General features: G+C 42.8%; 1 protein-coding gene across 1 annotated transcript; it reads left to right on the top strand.

Moving 5' to 3' along the window:
- Positions 1–869: 869 nt before the first annotated feature.
- Positions 870–8,706, top strand: cygb2 (cytoglobin 2; the record flags this gene model as incomplete). The annotated part of the gene is made up of 3 exons (XM_079999947.1): positions 870–1,099; positions 7,481–7,712; positions 8,542–8,706. 3 exons carry the CDS (start codon positions 870–872, stop codon positions 8,704–8,706), a joined length of 627 nt encoding a protein of 208 aa, XP_079856073.1.
- Between the last annotated feature and the right edge of the window lie 8,643 nt (positions 8,707–17,349).

Raw genomic sequence — 17,349 nt, forward strand, 5'->3', positions numbered from 1 at the left:
AATTTGAATTGAATTGAGAGATCAATGGAACAGTGAAAAACATTGCAGAAGAAACATTGCCCTGTGAGATAGGGGGAGAGAGAGAGAGGGGGAGAGACTTCATGCTACAAGGAGACAATTAGAGTTGAGTGGGAACCACGTGAGTCCTCACCAGCACCTCACTCTCTACCCCTCATTTTTACTCCCCTCCCCCTTTTCTCTCTCCCCTTCCATCAGGTCCTCACACCACAGCCCAGATCACTCCCTCCAGCAGAGTGTGACGGGGGAAGCAAGGGAGCTGATGGCTGGAGTCTGACCGGGGAGGAAGAGGAGAAGATAAAGACAGAGAGAGAGGAGCGGAAACAACAGGGTCCGCCACAGGAGCATCAGAGGAAGAGGAGGAAGAAGAGGAGATAAAGGGGGGGAGGGCAAATTGGGAGCAGAGGAGGAGAGAGAGAGAGTGAGAGAGAGAGAGAGAGAGAGAGAGAGTTTGCGAGGGGGGGAAGGGGGTAGGCCTGCTGTATCATGAGGTGAGAGATTGGGAGTCAGGGTGGGAGACACTCACAGAAACACAGAGAGAGAGAGACAGACAGAGTAGTTTGGAATAGTCGGGGTGAGAGACATCCACAGAAACAGGGAGCGAGAGGGGCAGTAGTTTGGGGGGAGTTCTTCTCTCCTCTCTCCTTTGCCTCTGTGTGTGGTGGTGGTGGGGGGAGGAGGCTGTGAACTCCTCTCCTCCTCTCCTGCACTCCCCCTCTTTCTCGCTCCTCTCCCCTCCCCCCGCTCCCGCCGTGGGGTCGCCGCTCTCCGTCTCCCTGCCCCCCTCCCTGGCTCCCTACCTGCCCCGCGCGCTGCGGTCAGCCTCCGAGCTGCTGCGCGGCAGGAGGGGCATGTCTCGCGGGGAGTCTCCGTCGCCCTCGCCGCCGCCGCCGCCGCCGCCGCCGCCGCGGAGGGAGATGGAGCTGGAGCTGGAGCTGGAGATGGAGCGGGAGCGGATGGACGACGACGAGCGACCGGAGCGCGCCGAGCCGCTGTCCGACGCCGAGCGGGACGTCGTGCGGGACACCTGGCAGCGCGTGTACGAGAGCTGCGAGGACGTGGGCGTGTCCGTGCTCATCAGGTGAGCGGCTGAAGTAAATAGACGTTAATTGGCTTTGGTCAAGGTGTGTGTGTGTGTGTGTGTGTGTGTGTGTGTGTGTGTGTGTGTGTGTGTGTGTGTGTGTGTGTCCGTGTCCGTGTGTGTGTGTGTGTGTGTGAATGAGAGCGTATGTAGCCTCATTAAAAAGCGCCATATATCGTTCTCTCGGACGACAGTCTGCCGTCTGTGATTTTGGTTCCCGTAATATCGCGATAGTTACTTTCTGTCATTGAGGCTGCAGAGTAATGTGATGCAGTTTTATCAACTCCACAGACTGTTCTAATTGGCCTGTTTGGTCATAACTATCTATTACTACTAATGATTGTTTCTCAAATATTTCGTGTGTGCGCATATGTTAATAAAGGACAATAGAGGAAAATCCCCCAAATATCATCAAATTATTGCGACTGCCATTCGCAGAATCAATTGTGATATTTAGCATGAGATATTTATGTATTTATTTATTTGTTTTATTTGGACTAAAATGGCATTCCATATTTATACCGTGTATTGTTTTTTTGCGCGATAAATGTTTGAGTAGGCTACATCATTTGAGTGGGCAGCCTTCTTTACCGGTCTGCGGAGTTACACTACCCATGGATCATGTAGTGCATTGTGCAGAAGTGATATAACGACTATTATTAGGTAGTCGCTGGATACAAACAGGCATTAATCTCCACGCCGTACACACAAAGCTGGGAAATAAGCAGGCTTAGCGGCATTGCACGCTGGAGTCTGCGAGGGGCAAATGTGTTCCCTGATAATGCTGACAGAGCGAGCCAGATAGATAAGAGAGGGAGAGATGGAGCCGCAGACCTATCCAAATCGGCAAGACATTAAGAACTGGGCTTTGGCTTCCCACCCATAGCAGAGTTGTTACAAGGGTGTAGTGTAGGAGTATGTCACATTTTAACTGTCAATGTCATTAGGACACCTTCCTCTCTGATATTTTCACACCTCTACGAGATGCCCAAAGTGTCAGACACGGCAAACGAACGCCTCATATTGGTTCATTGGTATCATAAATATTGATACTTTTCCTGATATTGACATAACGTACCATATGAACTCTTGTAACTTTGGGGCATACATTGAACGATATGGTAATTTAAGTATGATGTAAGCCTTTATTTGATGACAATCCAGGCAATTTGGACTCATGATGACCTTGTGCTTTATGTGCTTGTATTCAACCATGCGTTACCACCAGCCTGCCACCAAAGAAATCATTTTGACTAAAAAAAATCTCCTGCGTTGTTGGTAGACAGTCTTTGAAAGCCCCCTGGCTTCCCAATTGTGGTCGACCGAATTTGGATTTTCATGTCCTTGATGGTGATTTTCTGTGGCTCCCTTTCATGTCCTTTATACCTTGCAGTGGACAGGCTGAAATGGATGGTGGGGATCTGACGGACGCCCCGCCATACTACACACACACACACACACACACACACACACACACACACACACACACACACACACACACACTGAGATGGCCTCACTGTTTCAGTGGAAGCACCCGCAGGGCTCGTTAAAATGGACAGTGTGTCTTTGCTAAGTCGACTGATGTGACTGAAACAAACTGATTTTCGGTTTAGGGTGACAATAATTGCCAAGGGAGGGAGTGTAAGGGGCAAGAGAGCATCCTTTGATTTCTGTGGAAGTGTGTGTGTGTGTGTGTGTGTGTGTGTGTGTGAGAGACAGAAAGTGTCATCGAGGGTTCTTATCTGTGGATAACAGCGACACACTTTGGCACTTAAACATCTCTCTGCACTCTGCTCTTCCTTTTCTCCTCTCTGGTCTTGACTTTCAATTTCTTAACTCGTCTTTCCTCCTTCACCTCCTCGCACTCTCTGTTTTTCTCTGTCTCCTTTCGGGCATTCTTCCATTCCTCTTCCACTTCTCTCTCTCTCTATCTCTCTCTCTCTTCATATCATGTTCGGCACAACCACAAGCCTGCGTTACAGACGAACACATTGAATGTCCACGAATGTAACCTTGTGAGAGGCAGCAGACCACACATAGACAACTTTATGACGCACACTCTTAACACAGAGGTAACATTACAAGGGTCAACAGACGCACAGTCCACAGAAGACAACATTCATTATTCCTGCATGTATTATTTTCTTGCTACATAAACAAGGTACTAGGTTGATATGCTGGCTTTGCTTCTTGACTTACCGAAATTACCTAATCTAACCGTGCATTGGGTCAAAGCCTTGTACGGTTCAATTTTGTCTCTTAAAACCGGCACATTACTTTCACCAAATGAGCACGGATTTACCTTTGCATGTGCGTCTTAGCTTTGATGGATAGGCAGAATAGAATACACGGTGACAATAGCAACGGATGGTCTCACCAGTGCGTTCCGATGCAATCGCACCAATGAAGGGGGACCGCCCCAGGCACGGCAAACGTTAGCAGCACGATGCAAAGGTCAGCTTTGTGAAAGAAATAACACACTGAAAGTTTAGACTGGTTTAGATTTGGAGACGATTACACATTCAAATTTTCTTTGCAGCATTGTTGTCACAGAATAGAAAAAAAATAAAAAGGGCTTAACAATTTGATTGTTACACAAGACATCAATATGTGGTCACAAATGCTGCCACAGGCAGAGGTTGTCCTTCAAGATTCAGTAGAGGTGCTCAAGGTTGCACTTGATTATTCAAAAAAAGTTTTTTTTAAAAAGTCTAATCAAAATTTGATTAATAGGCCCCACTAATGGGACTTCTTTTGCTATGATGAGTTCATTTAAATGCAAGGACAGGTGCTCGTACGTGTTCCTTTCTCTCACAGATGCTTAACGCTGGCGCACACTTTATGCATGAAACCCCAAAAACTTTCCCAGAAGGTCTCTGTGGAAGCACAGTATTAGGTTGTATGGACATGAATTTATATACCTGTACCACTATCATGACACACACAAATTATAATGGAGTTTATGCATTGGTTCTTCAAATACAGAAGAAAAAACATTACACTTCAAATATATCCCTATCGAATCTATTGCTTACGATAGTCCTTCAGTTGTCCTTCTTAAGAGCCAGTCAGGAAAGTTGTGATGTATTTCCAAAACTCCCATGGGCATTTGCTCCATGTTTCATAAAAACACCAATAAGAGACTAAACCACCATAAGTAGAAAAATGATTGTCATTATTGTGATTTTCATAATCTCTCTCGTAACTCTGGTTGAACTTTTTTGCCAGCGGTCATTGTTTGTTAAACCTTTTCACATAGTAGAGACTAATGGACACCCCCAAAAAACTGAAAAGAACGGTACGTCTGTTTTCAGCGCCTAGAGATAAGCCTTTTGTGGCATTTTCTTAAGGTTCTGTAAGACAGTACCTCCAACGGGTTACTTCACATTTATCCTACTTACAAAATAAGACAATAACAATGGGGAGAACATTTATTCGGGGAAAACTTTAAAAGGCGGAACAGAAACACAAAGCGTTCTTTCCTCAAAGCGCTGTGGTTAACTTTTACGCTTATCTGCTTGACACAACAGCTACAAGCTGGCTTTGTTATTCCTCTCACAAGTACGAGACAGCTGGAAGAGTCAAGCTAGCATCTAGAGAGAGATAGAGAGACCCTGCGAACCCGGTGTGTTGCAGGATCCAGAACAGGACCCAGGGCAGCCCAGGGCCAAACGCAAACAAGGGAATTACTAGACTGGCTGACTGACTGACCGAGCCAGCTGGAGGCGCTCAAGTGGAAGAGCACTGGCAAGAGTCAAACTAGGTGAGGTGAAGAGAGAAAGGTGACTGCTTGTGTGAGTGTGTGCGTTATCTCTGTCAGTTAATAAGATAATACATGATCAATTCAGGAGTTATTGCGGCAGAAGTTGACAGAGCAGTGTAAGTCAAAAAGAGATCAAAATGAAAAGGGAATAACAAAATATGGGGGGGGGGGAACATAGGCAGCTCAGGGGTAGGCTAGAGTAAATTACGTATTAAGTATGTATGTAGTAACAATGTGTAGTAATGATGGTACTAGAAGCAAGTGTGTTGCAATATGCCGTATGTGCTAGATGTAGCGGCGTATTAGTAGTTTATAACAATGCAGTACCTGTGTGTCAGTATTTACATCATTCTGTCTGCACATGTTTTCTTTTAACAAGAGATGTGCACTTTTGTCAATGAAAATGCTTTTAGTGTTACACAACTCTTTCTTTGACGGGCGCTCCAAAGCGCCTAAGCTTACAGAAACTTTTTTTATTGCCTATAAGCATTGTACACACCAGCCCACTCACGAAGGTGCTGTGAGCCCAGGGTGCCGGACAGCTAAACCCCACAACTAAAGCAAAAACGCTCCTTCTTGGAATCCCACAAGACAATGCACTTTTATTTTTCTCTCTGCTTTCATCTCCCCCAGTGGTAGGAGAAACGGATTTAGTGCTTGACCCTTAAAATATCTCTCTGTGTAAATACTGGTCGGAATCCAAGCAGGGATTCAAAAAGATTTCAGTGTTATTGGTCACTGCCTCATTTGTCTTTGACATCAAATGTCTATTAGGTATAGAGCAGGCTTTTCAAGAGCTCTGACAAATGCTACGCGGGCAGTGGGTAGTTGCAATGGCACCACTTGGTCAAACCATTTAAACCATCTAAATTATTTAGACCCACTAAATGTATACAATTATTGAAAACCACCCTCTAAAATCACACCAATCTAAGCAAAGAGATCTCAGCAGGCTCTTGGATGATTTGAGGTATATGCTTCCTGATAGTCAAACATTGGTTAAAAAATACACGAGTGTTAGTTCAAATACATACATTTTATCAAAAATCCATGACTATATGTAATAATGTATTATATGCCCTAAAAATCTTGCTCTCTCTAACTTGAAAATAGAACCAATTCAGTGAAAAACGACCGTCAACTCCTGATAGTAAATACATGAAGATTATCTCAAATACATTTTCTGACATAAAGAAACCAGTGTGTATGCTGCTACATGTTTTTTCTGTTTTGTTTTGCTATGTTGCATCCTCAAATGCACGTATTTGTACATATGAGGGTGCAACAGAGAGGATGGATCTTATTTGCATGAACTGCAGCCAGAGCAACATAGACAATATATCGGTTATTTCATTTTTGTATCATCACATTATTTCTTCTTCTTTTTTTATTTCTCAAATTTCCTTCCTAATCGCTTCCACACTTGCTGTTGTGTCTTTCAGACAGACGCACACTTCACTCAGCGGAAAATCTGTCCTGATAAGAACACGTCATTCCCTCCCCAAGTTTCTGGAACACCTGCCTCAAATTACACTCCAAATAGTCTTAATAATGATATCTGCCGTCGCTTCATCAGCACTGCTTCACTGTGTTCAGTGTCTGCCAATCACCTCTTGTCGTCGCACATGGCACCCAGGGTGGAATCCATTCTTGTCGGACTAGAGAGAGAGGCTCCTGAGGCCGTCTTTATCTCAGCCAAACATAAACATCAGAGTGAAAAATATAGGTACTGAGGAGCCCCATAATAAGCATCTAATTGGCACTCACAGCACAATGTCATTTAAAGCCTTGGCTTTGGGTTTGCCCTTTCTACAGTAGCTGCGGGTCTCACTTTGAAAAACGGGGAGCAAGTGCACAATATTTCCATGAAATGAGAAACAGAGTAACTCTGTAGCCAGGGGGCATTCGTTTCTCCACTGGATTCTCATCTTGCCGAGCTTGAGCGCTAGAGTGCCTCAGTCAATTGTTGCCAAGTGTGCATGTTTAGCATTAACTTTGCGATTCCAGTTTGTTTACTTAACGGCTTCTATCGGGGGCTTTGTCCCAGTTAAGCCTTTTAGCTGTCAACGCTGTCACATGTCATCTTCCCATGGTCGTTGTTGGGTTATTGCCGGCAATACTTCTATCACAAATGATCAGTGATATTGTCAGTATGGGACAATATGTGGACACTGAGTAGAGCATGCGATGCACGGCTGTATAATCCAGTTCATGAAGAGCTCATAGTTGTGGGGGGTGTCTCTTGGGGTGCACTCTTCTCTACCTGTATAATAACTGTTATTATTCTCACATAAACAGGCTGCACAAACTTTTTACCATCATTATGTTTTGTCAGTCCTCTGCGACTTTTTGAGAACTTTAACAAAATACTTCACATTTTCTCTCTTGGGCCCATTCATTCTTTGTCAGGAATGATTGTACAATTCCCACTTTTTTCCTTCTCTCCATCTAGGAAATCCTATGTTCCAGTTTTTATAATGGTTTTTTTCCACAAGTTTTAACAGCTTCTTCTTCCTCTCCTCTTTCTCGACTTCTGACTTATTTCTCGACCTGCGCCATAGAAAACCCTTCCTACCGCTCTAAAGTGTCAGGGATTTCACTCTCATTCAACCCCTCAGGTTCTTTGTGAACTTCCCATCAGCCAAGCAGTACTTCAGCCAGTTCCAGGACATGGATGACCCAGAGGAGATGGAACGCAGCAGCCAGCTCAGGCACCATGCCCGCAGGGTGATGAACGCCATCAATACTGTGGTTGAGAACCTGCATGACCCAGAGAAGGTTTCCTCCGTGCTGAGCCTGGTTGGGAAGGCCCATGCCATCAAACACAAGGTGGAGCCCATGTACTTCAAGGTAAGACCTTTTAGAGAAGCCTTGGGGACTATTGCACTAGTGAATAGTAACTTAAGTGTGTATTGGAGCCAAGGGCTGTTGTGTGGACTAGAGGTGTTGTGTGTGTGTGTGTGTGTAATACATTTATAAGGCATAAAATTAATTGGTCTGCTGGTGAATATTCACAGATTCTAAAACAACTGGACCCCGAGCAAGGATGCCTGAAGGGCCCCCAATCTCAGTGGATACAATCCCAAGTTATGACTTTTTAGTTTAATCAGAATCAGAATGGCCAAGTACTGTAGTTCATTTACATATCAAAGGAATTTCACTCATTGGATCGGTGCATTACGGTTATAATAATATTAATGACAAAAAACTCAAGAGATTTCACTGCACTGCATATATTATTGCATCCCTTAATTAAAAATGTCATACGCCATTCATATTAGGAGGGGCTGGGTGATAATATTATTCAGTCAATTGGTTTTAGGACCCATTTGAAATGGCCAGCTCTGACTCACAGTAATCATCAGTACGGTCAATGATAAACACACATTCATATTATCATTCTTTATGGTTTGGAGGGCCTGATTCAAATCGGACAAAAAAAAACATATCTACTGATGACTATAATTAACATAATCATTTCAAACACCTAGGCCATTACACCATGAATATCTCTCGTAGTGACCCTTAGCGATCGTCATTTAGTCTCTGACCATTTGATTTGATGAGATTAACCATTTGCAATGGTTTCATAGTATTAAAGTTATTTCCCTATTACATGCATAATTAACCACTTGCTTCCCCCCATCCCTCCATACCTGTGTCTTCCTCTTTCATCCAGATCCTGAGTGGGGTGATGTTGGAGGTGTTGTCTGAAGATTTCCCAGAATACTTCACGGCAGAGGTGCAGCTGGTGTGGACCAAACTGATGGGAGCGATATACTGGCACGTGACGGGGGCCTACACAGAGGTGGGCTGGGCCCAGGTCTCCAGTTCAGCTGTGTGAAGAAATTGCATTGAAGGAAGAGGGTGAAATTTATGAAACTCTGAGTGGACTTTATGAGATTGAAAAACAAAGTATTGTGTAAGTGGCTAATTTGCTTTAGGTACATTTTAAGCGGGGAAAGGTTAGGCTGTGAAATTGAAGAATGCTCTTAAGGGGCTAGTTTCACATAAATAGAACAATTTCTCTCTGAAAAAACGACAGTATTGATGGGTTTTCAGACTAAGCTGTATCCAGTTAACCACCTCATAGCATTTTCAAGTGCAGAGTGTTGGGATGGAATGGTGTTTTGGAGTTATGAAGAGCGCAAATAGTTTATAATCCCCAAGCTATGGGACCATGGAGCTGCTGACTGTTAATAGATTCCCTTAATGTTCTATTATTGTATACCAACACTTAGGGGAACCGCTCCCTTACGCTCTCAATCTATCGATGTGTAATGTGTTCTTACTATCTTACTGTCTCGTTTAACTTTACTGAGGTGCTGTGTGTATAAGTGTACAATGGGCAAGCGAACATACTCTTCTGCCTTTGCTAACCACTTATTGTGTTGAAGAAGACACCCACTTGATCTTAGATTCTCCAAACACATGACTTAAATTCTATTTTGCCTATTACTGTTCCTCTGTAAACAGATCTGCAAGTGTGATGGAAGTGTGATGGAATATTATAGTATCGGAGTGTGGAAAGAAAATAAGAACCAAAACATACACATGCACATATATATGCACACATACACACGCAAAGTTATGCACCAATACACACATGCCTGCACACACACACACACACACACACACACACACACACACACACACACACACACACACACACACACACACACACACACACACACACACACACACACAGGCATTCCACGTCCCCTCTGCTAATATTTACAGGACTAGCAGTTGGTTTACTTCTCTAAAGCCCCATCAGAGAAATACAATGCATTAAGGACTCTATTAAATGTTTAACAAACTCATTGGAGAGGCCTCAGAAAAACATGTCATCTTTTAAAGTTCTATTGGTCTTTCTCCTCAGACCTCTGACCTAGCAAACCCAAAGATTTGCACTCAAAATACCCTCATAAAACACTTATAGACAGTATGTGTAGGCTGGCAGCTGTGCTACAATAATGTTTTTCTTCTCAAATACACTGAGTAATAACTCTTACTTCTCATCTGAATAGGCAGCCAAGGGAGCCATGTGTCTGGTTATTCCTTCCAACAAAATATCAGCACGACGCATCCTTCTCTTACTTTCCCTTAGTCGTTACCTTAGCCACCTTGGCCTTTCTGTATCTTATCTTTCCTTGAACATTCCTTGTCTATCTCAGCTTTCAACGCCTAATTTTATTGTATTGAACACACTGTCTAGCTTGCGATCGAGATAGCACAGTGGAGCTCCTTCATTTGTCGACCTCGCTGAGAAAGTTGACTAAAGACACTGTCAGAGAAGCCGATTTAAGGTGCCATCTTGGTAATGTCCCCAAGGCAATATGTTGGTGACCAATAAGACGAGGCCCCTGGCTCTTTGAATGGGGTGTCGTCCACATCCAAAGTTCTGTCATATTGCCATTTACTTAGACGCACCAATGGAATGCATACAAGACAGTGTAAATGTTTATTCCAAACAACATGTCATCAAAGGACGTTATTCCACCAAACAATGCTTTCAAACAAAAGAAAAATCAAAATTTGAATATTTTCTTTATGATATGACAACAGGCGTATGGCATTTTTTGCCAAGCTGATTGAGAGCTCATTGTTGATACTGGTTTCTGGTAATATCCCTGTACTCACTGGTTAAGGGTTCATTTTTATTCTGCAATCACGCAACTTTACCATTAAGAGAGAAAAGCACATTGTGGAATTTTCCTTATCATACCTTATTTTACCTTTCTTGAGCGGATGTTACCTCACTTCAGGCTACCAATTTCTTTTCAATGCATTAGTAATGAGCAGCTTGGGATTGCATGCACTGTCATGCACAACCCCCGGCTCCAATCCTCTCCCTGGTCAATTCCCCAAGATACACAGGAAATGTGTTTAGGATGGACATTAGATCCAATCTTTTGTTTGCATCTGCTGTGATGATGTCCAGCATCATAGGTCTGGTTGCCCCGCCGGCATCGGCATCTGGTATTAATGAGGAAATAATGATTTCCCCATCTTGTCTTTTTGGTCATTTATCTGCTGTAGCATCCCATTGCTTCTTTAAAGACCGCTTAATTGAGAACAAAAGCAATTATGACTGGACAGATGGTCTGGAAGGTCGTAATGCATCGCTAGCTAGCTAGGGTTGAGCTGAAGTCCCTAAGGACAGGTTAGGCTTTGACAGTGATGGCTCGTAGCAACACTGGCCCCCTTTTATTCAAATCATAGTAATTGGATTTGGCAAAAGGTTTTTGTTCATGGACTGGTGAAAGGGTAGAGAAACACATTGTACATTTTTGCCAAGGGACGGAGCTAACAGAGCCTTGCGTACATACACGTCCGGGCCGGCTTATTCACTTCTAAAATATATTTTATTTACACTTGAAGTATTAACACCCTATCCGAGCTAACCCGTAGTAAGTATGGTAAGCTTCCTCAAGAGTACACTATCAGGTCACATTTAATTCACTTGGATTTTCTCGGACACCAATCCTGTCGCTACAGAAATTGGTTTAATCCTACAACGATGAAAGCCCACTTTTGAGGCAAAACTTTGGCCAAGGATTCCATTTTGAGGGTTCCATGTTAAGGCTTCCTTTTATACTGTAGAGTTGATATAAAAAGTTGGGCAGGCATCAGCCCCCATGTCTAAAACAAGATAAGCTTGATGAAGGCCTGGGAGTGGGACACATAAAAAATACGTATCGCTGGGCCAAACTCTTGGTAAACTCCTTGCCTTTCAGTGCAGACTGATGTTCTGTTGAGGCTGGAAGGAAGCTTAGCAGCTGTTGTCAGTCAAACCCCCAAATCTCAAAACACAAACCAGTGTCATTCTCTCCCCATGTTTTTGACGACAGTAAGACATTCTGTATGTGACAAATGAACTCTTGAATCTTGAAATGAAATCAACTGAAAATTTCTCCCCATGGCTGTGCAACATGGCGGCCTCCATGGAAGAGACGGTGGCGGCGAAACTAGAAAATACGCGAAAAACACAAAGGGCCCTCTCGAGAGCCAGTGTTTGGTTTGTCTGTTCTGGGCTACTGTAGAAGAAACTTGGCGGTGCAACATGGCAGATAAAAACGGAGATTCTTATTTTCATGGGCTAAGACACAAATCTAAACATACTTATGAATATTATATTCCATTTATAACAAGTCCATTCCCTAAATTCTACACACTGCACCTTTAAGTAGCCTGCGGGATATTTATAATAAACAGATAACTAAAAAGGAAAACAAGGAAACCCACACACAGTCAAACCCATAAAATTGAAACCATCCGAATCCAAATAGTTACTCACACAAAGACACTTTCTCATCATGAGATTAATGTCCCTCAAAATATCACTTTAAATGCACACACACATGCAGGCACTGCACCTATGCACAGACACAGCACAACCCCATTCAACCTCTCTATATTCATTTCTCTCTGTCATTTAGTCTGTTTGTACCAATTTGTCTCCTTCACACACACACACACACACACACACACACACACACACACACACACACACACACACACACACACACACACACACACACACACACACACACACACACTACCTTGCGTTTAGATGACTGGGATGTCAGACACACTAGTGCATAACAAATGTAAAACAGATTCACTTAGATTGTTTATTCTACACTGATGGTACGGTAGCCAAAGTTCTTTGCTCATTGTAAATATATGTTGTATTAAAGCATATGAGGTCATCATAGCATATGTGGAACCGTGTATTTTTGATGTGAAATGTCTCTTTTTGGTCAGTTATAAAATAATTCCAACTTTATATTTTTCTAATCATATCGATTAAAAAAGGGATTCTATGTATGTATTTGAATACTGTGTACGCCTATATGTCAATGTATACTGCGTTGTTGGTGGGAAGGAGTGCAGTGGCTTTTTTTGTGTGTTTTGAGCATGTTTGCACAGCATACCACACAAATGTACCTTTGCAGACCTGGTGGAAATCAATTATTGCTAGTCAATAAAAATATACCTGTAAATATCTGTGTCCGTAAATAACTGTGTCTGTAAATACCTGTGTCTGAATGTCTGAGTTGTTGCTTGGAAAACATAGATACGCATAAAGTACAGATAGACAGAAAGATCGCCTGCCTACAGGTGCTCGGTGCTCCTACCCCGTGTGACAGCCCCACTGTTTCAGGGACATGAGATAATTAAATGTAATGAGATGTAAATGTTCTTAATCAATGATGAATTGCTGCCTGTTCTGCTATCTGGCGCTCCAGGCCGGCTGCATCACGCCCCATCCCAGTGGGAGGTTCACACAGGATTCTTCCAATTCCGTACTCAAATGTATTCACACCGCACATCAACACATCATCAAGCAGCAAAAAAGAAAAACGCTCTTCTATCTGTGTTCGGGAACACCGCGATGCCAACATAACTTTGAAGCTATTTAAGAGCTAATGTGCGAACTGTGTGCCATTCCCTCACATTCTTATCGACAACACTAACAGTTTCACCTTTATGTCTTATAGCTATAGAACAACCTAAGAACCTAAGAAGTGAATTGCATTATTGAATAGGACACTGCTAAATATATATTTAAATTAAAACAAAGGAAAACTTGTTGACCACATCGGGTTTAGTCAATGACTAATAAGCATCAATTGCTTAAAACATGTTCAGATAATGTTTATCATTATAGTTACCTGTCAGGACTAAGGACTATAAATGAGTCATCTGTAAATGTCCTTAGAAAGAGGTGGCAATACTTGTGTTGTGTAGTGATGGGATATTCAAATATATCCCCTCCACTACATCACCGTATTGACACAGTAAGACTGTGTATGGTAACCAAACGATCTTTTACATCTACACTATCCTAACAGGTAAGGACAGTTATTGAAAACAGACTCTCTCTCTCTCTCTCTCTCTCTCTCTCTCTCTCTCTCGTTCTCTCTCTCTCTCTCGACGCAGAAGCGTTTCCATCTTATACGACCTGTCTGACAGGACTCTGACTTGTCACCATGGCGACACATTTTCCCTCACACCGGGGAGGGTAACTCTGGACGGTGCTAGTTGTGGGGGCTCATTTGAACAGTCAGTTCCCATGGTGGTGATGCACAGACACACCTGGACACTTGCATGCACACAGAGCCCCGTATTCACAGTGATTTCATAGGTTCAGTTGGCACAAGTGAAACAAACAGGACTTTCTACATTCGGATCATGAACATGTACTTGCAAACACACACGCAACCTCACACAAACATACATTCTGAATTAGGAATGCTTGTGATAAAACTATAACTCAATACTTTTCAGCCCTTTTCTGATCAGCAGTTAGTTTGGAACAGAACGGATAGCCGAAACATACTGAAGGGCGGATGTCGAATAGACGAGGATTTCAACACCCAATAAGTGTCAGTTTCAAAGAGGCTGTCATTCAGCTGCAGCTTCTCACCCAAACTACAGCTTGTCAATCAGGATGAGGTTTTTTTTAGGGTGCAGAAGGTGGCATTTACAAGGTGACAATTTAGAAATCCTTGATTTTTTCATTCAACATCATTAGTTACAGTGGAGAACCAAAGCTTCACCACAAAAATGTGACCATCTTATGGTTATTATTATTATTATTATTATTATTATTATTATTATTATTATTATTATTATTATTATTATTATCATTATTATTAATAAAATTAGAATTATATTATAATTATAATTATAATATTATCTTTTTGTGTAATTTACCATTGTAAGTTCAGACTGATGAGGCTTCTTTTGCATGATGGGCTCTGCAGTCTGATGTAACTGAATAACATACAGTAATGTATGGATTTGTGAGTCATTTGTGACTCTTTTTGTGAGCTTTTTATTAATAATATATAGTATATATATTATTTTTCTTTTTAATGCCTACTACACAGTTGTTGCTCGCCATGTGTTAAGAAATTCCAATGTTCAGAATGATTTGACTTTGACTTTGGAAGTGGTTGATTATCTCCTCTTTGACCACGGACGAACATATTGACATAGTACCATAAACTGGATGGATTAAACTGTCCACCAAATGTGTTGACGCCAGTCCAACTCGTGAGTAGCTCCATTACAGTGTAGTTATAGAGAAGATTGTATTTTTGGAGGCAGTGCACTGTAATGAAAGTGTAATGACTGTAATGACAAATTTTCATCTTGTTAAATCAAATTGCTCTTTGAGGGTTAACAACACAGACAGGCATGTAGGTCAATACAAAAATCCGCTTTCTGAGAGTTCTCTCCCGGTCTCAAGCATGTGTTAGTGAATCTACATGGCTGCTCAAAGCTGGAGAGGAAACCTCGAAAAATGTCCAATTACGAAGCAAAAGTGCACAGCAAAGCCTGTGATGAGATGCACAGCCACAGCGCTGCAACTTGACATTCCTGGCAGGCCCTCTTGTGGAAACCTAATCTCTTTAATGCCGGACGTGCGCCAGAGGTTCCCTGACAGGGTGGTGACAGGCAAAGTCACCGTGGGTGGCGACATGGAAAAAGTCATCGGAGGCCTGAGAATGACCGCGCCAAGCTGTCTTGGTCGGAAAAAAAAAAAATTTGGCACAACAAGATTATGGATAACAGGGAGGCGTTAATGCATGTTTGTGTGTGAGTGTGTATCTGTTTCTGTCTGTCAGTCTATCTGCGTGTGTTGTCTTGGAGCCACACTCATTGTGTTGCCAGGTTACCAGTCACCTCCAAAGGGAACCTATCACAGTCCAAGCATGCTGTTAGTAGAAGGGTGATCTCTCATCATTACCTGATGTACGGCAGGGCAGTATTTTAATTAGAGCATTAGAGTGTTTTAGGCTAAATGGTGTTCTTGAAGCTACTGCTTTTTGAATAGCTATTGGCTGCCATGCAACAAAATAACGAGGTCATCTTATGTTATTCCACTTTATTTCTGAGATACCTTGGGGTCGTAACACCCCTGCATACAGCATTTAGGGCCAAAAACTTGCTTTAATTTAAAACTGGGGAGTAAGGGCACAACGTCTTCAGGGCTCTTCACACAGAAAGTGCTCACACAGCAGAGCCTAAGCGTGCAGCATGATACCGCGGCCTGACCTCAATAACACACACCTTGTCAATACCATCTAATCCACCTCTGGCTAATCCTCTCATTTCCCTCTTCATAGTGTTATGCCTTGAGGGTGGTAGTGTGGACGCAGAGACGGCCAGCACCCGGACCGAGGTGTTTGGCTTCCACAGCTCTGGAGGGTAACAAGCAAGAGCGGTAGTCACCATGGATGGTTCGTGCTGAATCTGTGAACCGGCAGGTTGGAGGACTGCTTGTTTCGGTGGACCATGTGCACCACGATTATGATGATCTCAACCCTGGCTGTGCTGCTACACCGGAGGTTCAACAACCGAGTCAGTCCGTAAGTTGTCTGGATGTTCTTTGTTAATCAGGGGGAGAGGGTGTTGAGATGGGTCTGTCAGGTTCCTATTGTTTTTTTTTTTGCAAATACCTTAAAAATCAAGCACATTCCTACACTAACTTAATTAAGCACATCAACAACACCCCTTATTATCCAAAATGTTGCCATACTAAACTCAAAATATTTTTTAAATTGTTTTTGCCTTTGGTATGGATCTCTTAGGTGTGTTTTATTTTCATGCTTTCTTTTTTCCTTCATTTTTAAAATTGCAAACCTTTTCAAATGGCAACACATTGGCTGATCTAGGAGTTGAACATACATTACATTTTTTAGCCATGGCAGCTTCAGTGGAGCAATTGGGGTGCTAATTGTTGTTCTTTACACTGAACTTCTTGTTAGCGCTATACCTGGCAACTATCAGGTCCACTTTTTATCATTCTACTGTAAGGTACTCTGCCATCTGGTTTCTCAGTTTTAATGCTTAAGATTGTGGCTGCAGCAGTGTCAAATATGGGTCTGATATTATGTTACATTACATTTACATTTAGTCATTTAGCAGACGCTTTTATCCAAAGCGACTTATAAGGGAGAATAACATTCAAGCTACATTGCGACAGAGATTAGTGTAACAACAACATTAGTGTAACAATAAATACTGCTAAGTAGTGCTAAGTAATTGTAGGTTAGGACAGGAGGTACTCACTGAAGAGCTGGGTCTTCAAGTGCTTCTTAAAGACAGAGAGGGAGGTCCCTGCTCTGGTCATTTTTGGCAGCTCGTTCCACCAACGTGGAACTACAAATGAGAATAGCCTGGATTGCCGTGGTTGTACAGTCGGCAGAGCCAGGCGACGCTCATTTGACGAGCGCAGCATCCGGGGGGCAACATGTGCTCTTACAAGAGCATTTAAGTAGGCGGGAGCATTCCCAACAATCACTCTGTAGGCCAGCATAAGAGACTTGAACTTGATGCGGGCGGCTACAGGTAACCAGTGCAGCTCGATGAGCAACGGAGTGACATGTGCCCTCTTTGGCTGGTTGAACACCAGTCGCGCCGTCGCATTCTGTACCATCTGCAGTGGCTTCACCGCACAGGCCGGCAA

The sequence above is a fragment of the Zeus faber genome (genome assembly GCF_960531495.2).
Source record: "Zeus faber genome assembly, chromosome: 4".
Lineage (NCBI taxonomy): Eukaryota > Metazoa > Chordata > Actinopteri > Zeiformes > Zeidae > Zeus > Zeus faber.